The 4,628-nt window shown below is 40.2% G+C and overlaps 1 protein-coding gene across 1 annotated transcript; it reads right to left on the bottom strand.

The window, feature by feature from the left end:
• Window positions 1-454: 454 nt before the first annotated feature.
• Window positions 455-2,076, bottom strand: kiss2 (kisspeptin 2). Its single transcript, XM_068004568.1, has 2 exons — window positions 1,983-2,076; window positions 455-771 (listed from the first exon to the last, which is right to left on the bottom strand). Exons 1-2 carry the CDS (start codon window positions 2,074-2,076, stop codon window positions 455-457), a joined length of 411 nt encoding a protein of 136 aa, XP_067860669.1.
• Between the last annotated feature and the right edge of the window lie 2,552 nt (window positions 2,077-4,628).

Here is a 4,628-nt window from a genome sequence, read left to right on the forward strand (position 1 = left end):
ATAGCAAAAGGTTCTCTAATACATTGCCCATACCGATATTATAATAGAAAGCAAAATGAACTTGATGCCTCATTTATAACAAGACAAAAACGGGCATTGACCAGTAATGAACGGTAGAAATAATTCCAGAATGAAACTAAATGAGATCAATACTTCCTCCATTTCTGTTGATATTGAGTTCATTCAAAACGCACGCCTATTAAATTTGTGAATTGATCCAATGCTGCTACCTTTATTGTACCTGTAGAGAGCGTTTACTTGCTTTACATGATATTATACATATCATACAAAAATGATGCAATTCTGCTGAATTTATCATGGGAACAGGACAGATAACAGCGAGTCACTATTGGTCTCCATGTGTGCTGTAGTTTTACATCGCATTAATTCGAACCAAAAGTACAGTGAACACTCAACAAGCCTCTAATACAAAATCTAGCGTGGCACAACCCGTTCAGCAGTTGCTTTGAGAATTCTTACATGTTGGGATCTTGTGTTTCCAAAGATAAGGCAGCTTGTTCCCATTTACAATCAGGGTCTTCCAGTTAACTGAGCCGGCGTCGCCTCTCTTCCCGAACCGTAGTCCAAAAGGATTGAAGTTAAATTTACTCCTGGTGAAGCGGAGTTTGCAGGAAATCTGACTCTCCAAGTCGCTCTCCTGCATGAAGTAGCACATGCTGGACTGTTCGGATGAGTTCTGAGCGTCTAAGTTCCGAGCCAAGGCATGGGAGTTCGCCGGAAATTGAGACTTGCGGGCCGGGTACATGGCATCTAAGACCAGGAGTTCAAATAACACTGCTGAATACAACGGGCCGTTATATAACTCATTTGCATCCAGGGCTAATTCTGTGTAATCCCAACTACACCCCTTCACATTAGTACTTAGATAGCTATGTATTAAAATAATACCCTTCCCCAGAGCAAAAAACAGAATTAAAATGATGCCGTAGGGAAGCGAAGCCAGGGCATTATTAAGATATGAAGCACAGTGAGGCAGTTTGTCGCCCAATGGAATGTTCTAAAATTCGGAATCCCTGTAGAGTTAATAAACACAAATACATATCTATAAACTCCTGAAACGATATATTTCTCTGTATTTTGCTACTGAGCCAAAAATCGAGTCAAGGGCTTTTACTTCAGATCTGTGTTAACAGGGATTTCAACATAGGAACAGGAGTAGGCCATTCAGCCCTTCGAGCCTGTTCCGCCCATTCAATCGGATCATGGCTGATCTGTAATTCAACCCCTTTTACCCGCCTTTGATCCATTTCCCTCGATACCCTTACCTAACAAAAATCTATCCATCTCAGTCTTGAAAGTTCCAATTGTGCCCCAGCATCCCCATCCTTTTGAGGGTTCCAGATTTCCAGTACTCTTTGTGTGAAAAAGTGCTTCCTGATTTCACTCCTGAATGGCCTGGCTCTAATTTTAAGATTGTGCCCCCTTTTTCTGCATGCCCCCACACCAGAGGAAATAGTTTTTCTTCATCTACCCTATCGACTCCCTTTATTATTAACGCAGTTGATTGAATAGGTAGCTGGCTGCTAAGAGTTTTCACTAAAGGTACAGGATGTAACAGTGACCACTGGGTACGGATCCAACGCCAGCGTTTCTATTAGGGTTTGCAAAAAACTGACACTGTAACCATATTATCTGATACCGCAGCCCTGTCTTTCCTCCAGCCTCACCAAGGGGCTTATTATTAAATCGTCCTAGTCCAGTAACCAGACTTCGTTGGACTATAGTTATAACTTCATACAGCCATTGAGGATTCAAGAATGCGTTATACAGTTACATTTTATGGTATGTGTGAATGTTTAACTCTCATTTATCTTTGCAGTATCAAATATCTCTGCAAATCATGGTATTAAAATAAAACCATGCACTATTGGATTAGACTTTTGTCGCACTCGCCCTTCCTTACCTGGGATGCGACTGTATAATTTGCCAACCTTAATGTATAAACCGATTGCAGCACTCACCCACAGAGACGAACTGCTCACTGGAGACCGGTTTTCCCAAGTATCCATTCTGGCAATTTACTATAACAACCACGAACAGCAGCAGCCTGGTCATGTCACGTCTCTGCAGAGAGAGGAGAAGGCACAAAGCACACTGAGATCGTCCCTGCTAATCTGATTTCCTAACTTGTTGGAATTTCTGGTTTGAGGACAGAAATGGATCTCCAACACATAAAGGTAAGCTTCTCCCAACATTGAAGTCCTTCAACTAACTGATTATTGCGACGCATTGAGGTCCATAGACAATTAGATTCTAATTTGAGATGAAGACCATTTACGATCTTCGTGCTTGGGAATAATCAGCAATCTCCCCAAATTATGCAATTGTAAAGAGAATCTACGGTTCATCTTACCTGCATTTAAACACCGACTGTTGATAAGGAGGGGGAAAGGTGAGGTTCTGGGCAAAATCGAAAATTGTCCCCACAAGTCTAAGGACAGTAGGGACTCGGACCTTCTCTGACGGTGTGAGTGCTGTCCCCTGATAGGGGTGCTGAAGTGGAACTTCAAACACCCAGGAGTACTCCGCGATAGTCCAACCCAGTCACCTAGCTCAGTTCTAAAGACAAGACTTGTTTTTTTCCCCTCTCTGTTCTGAAACGCTGCCGTGATATCTCCCACCTTCTGATGTGCGTCTATTTAAATTTTACTAGCGATTTTTTTTGGAAGCCCCGTGAAATATGGGCGGGAGATGTTAAATTCTGAAGTTTGTTAGCAACGTTTAAAAGTTACTTTTTTATGCTTTGCTGGACCCATTTGCTTTGGGAATATTATTTACATATCACACAATGCCACTTATTGAGCGGCAGGTAAACCAGATGAAGCGAAGTAACAGATATCGCCATTGAAGCGAAACTGCACATTGTTCCGGCTGCTTTCACCTTACAAGCTGAACTGAATCTTGTTCAGTATTTTAAATACCGCGAAACAGAAGAATTGTTACCAGCCAATTTACGAACTGGGCCTGTTTTGTTGCTGTCAATGTTTCCCACTTTACACGGATCACAGCTCAGAGATATATTTCCATCACGGCTCATTTATCATCATAGAAAGAGGCCATTCGGCCCATTGTGCCTGTGCCGGCTCTTTGAAAGAGCTATCCAATTAGTCCCACTCCCCCCCAATTCCCTTTTGAAAGCCACTATTGATTCTGCCTCCATCGCCCTTTCAGGTTGTGCATTCCAGATCACATTTTAAACTAGCCAGCAAACCTCGATCGAAATGTTATAATGCCAATGTGTTAATCCGTTCAGAAACGGCTAACATTAATTCTGTTCAAATTGCTGGCGCTGAATTTTGATCAGCTATATTAACGATTTCTAAATTCTGTTCCTTCTCCTGTTAATTGAACGGCTCACCGTGTTGTGATGTCTTGCTTGGCGCCTCTTCTGATCTGTGGTCCAATATTTGACGAACCTTGTTTTTAACTATGCGTGAGATTCGTTTTCGTGGGCTTCATGAAACTCATCCTCTGTATGACTCATGTGTGGAAAAAATATCCACTGATCGGTAACAAGTCAGGAATGGTGACAGTCCTATTACATAATAGATGTCGCCTCCCACAAAACCGTTGTTTCCACTAAGTATACTTTTGTTTGGAGTTTCTTCCGTGTGCACACATCGCCCGGTTTTCAGACAGTGTTTACACATCATTAAATGTTGTCCATTCATTGCGCGGCAATCTCCGAGAGAAAGGAACTTTTAAAGTTGTGTTTTGATTGCTCCAAATCGCCTATATCAACAAAGTTTACAAAAATAGAACAACGGACAACTTTTTAGTTACATTTCAAGATTGATTTCGTTTGATTTTTACTGATAAGAACTAATTACAGGTTCTTCTACACTTCTAATAGAAGCTTACTGTAAGGATTCTCGCATTAACAATTGATGTGCTGGGTGTACACATAAAAATATTTGCGATTTTCAATATCTATTCCCTTGAAAGCGAGGCTAACCGAACGGGTCTTCACTTAAATTGAACAGACACTAATGGTTTTGTTGCACCTGAGATATCCTTATCTAACGAGTTGTACTTTTATTGCATCTTAGTTTACAAATACATTGGTATTTGGTGATGTTATGAAGTCAACACAGCTTGTCACAATAATAAATGTACTCATACAGAGCGGCGCTACCTTTGCATACAGGAAGTGGGTAGATATCACTGCTTTGTCAAGTAAAGACTATTGAACTGTAGAAATAACAGAGCAAAGTTATAGTTAAAATGACCGCAAAAACACAATTAAAAAAAAACTGAAATGTTCCCCACTTTCCTTTGTAGATACAAAGTTATTTTTATTGATATTCCGTTTTAATTGAAAGCAAATCTTAAAACAATTATTTCGAGTCCAGCGAGCACTACTTGTTGCAAATGCTTTTACATTGTTACTACCTGCAATTCCTATAAGTAACTTGTATTAAGAAAGTGTTACTCATTTATAAGTTCTCATCAGAAATTCACAGTGAAATAAACAAAACCCACAGCAGGTTCTTATCAACTTTTAATAGGAGCTTATCATCAAAATTCTTGCATTAACAATTAATGCACTGGGTGCACACATAAAAGGATTTGAGATTTTCAATGTATATTCACTTAAACGCAATGTT

This window comes from Heptranchias perlo, chromosome 24, assembly GCF_035084215.1.
Source record: "Heptranchias perlo isolate sHepPer1 chromosome 24, sHepPer1.hap1, whole genome shotgun sequence".
NCBI lineage: Eukaryota > Metazoa > Chordata > Chondrichthyes > Hexanchiformes > Hexanchidae > Heptranchias > Heptranchias perlo.

Coding starts and splice junctions, on each gene's coding strand:
- kiss2 (XM_068004568.1), bottom strand. CDS start 2,076: ATGACCAGGCTGCTGCTGTTCGTGGTTGTTATAGTAAATTGCCAGAAT. Junction 772..1,982: donor TGAGCAGTTCGTCTCTGTGG/GTGAGTGCTGCA, acceptor TCCTGGTCTTAG/ATGCCATGTACCCGGCCCGC.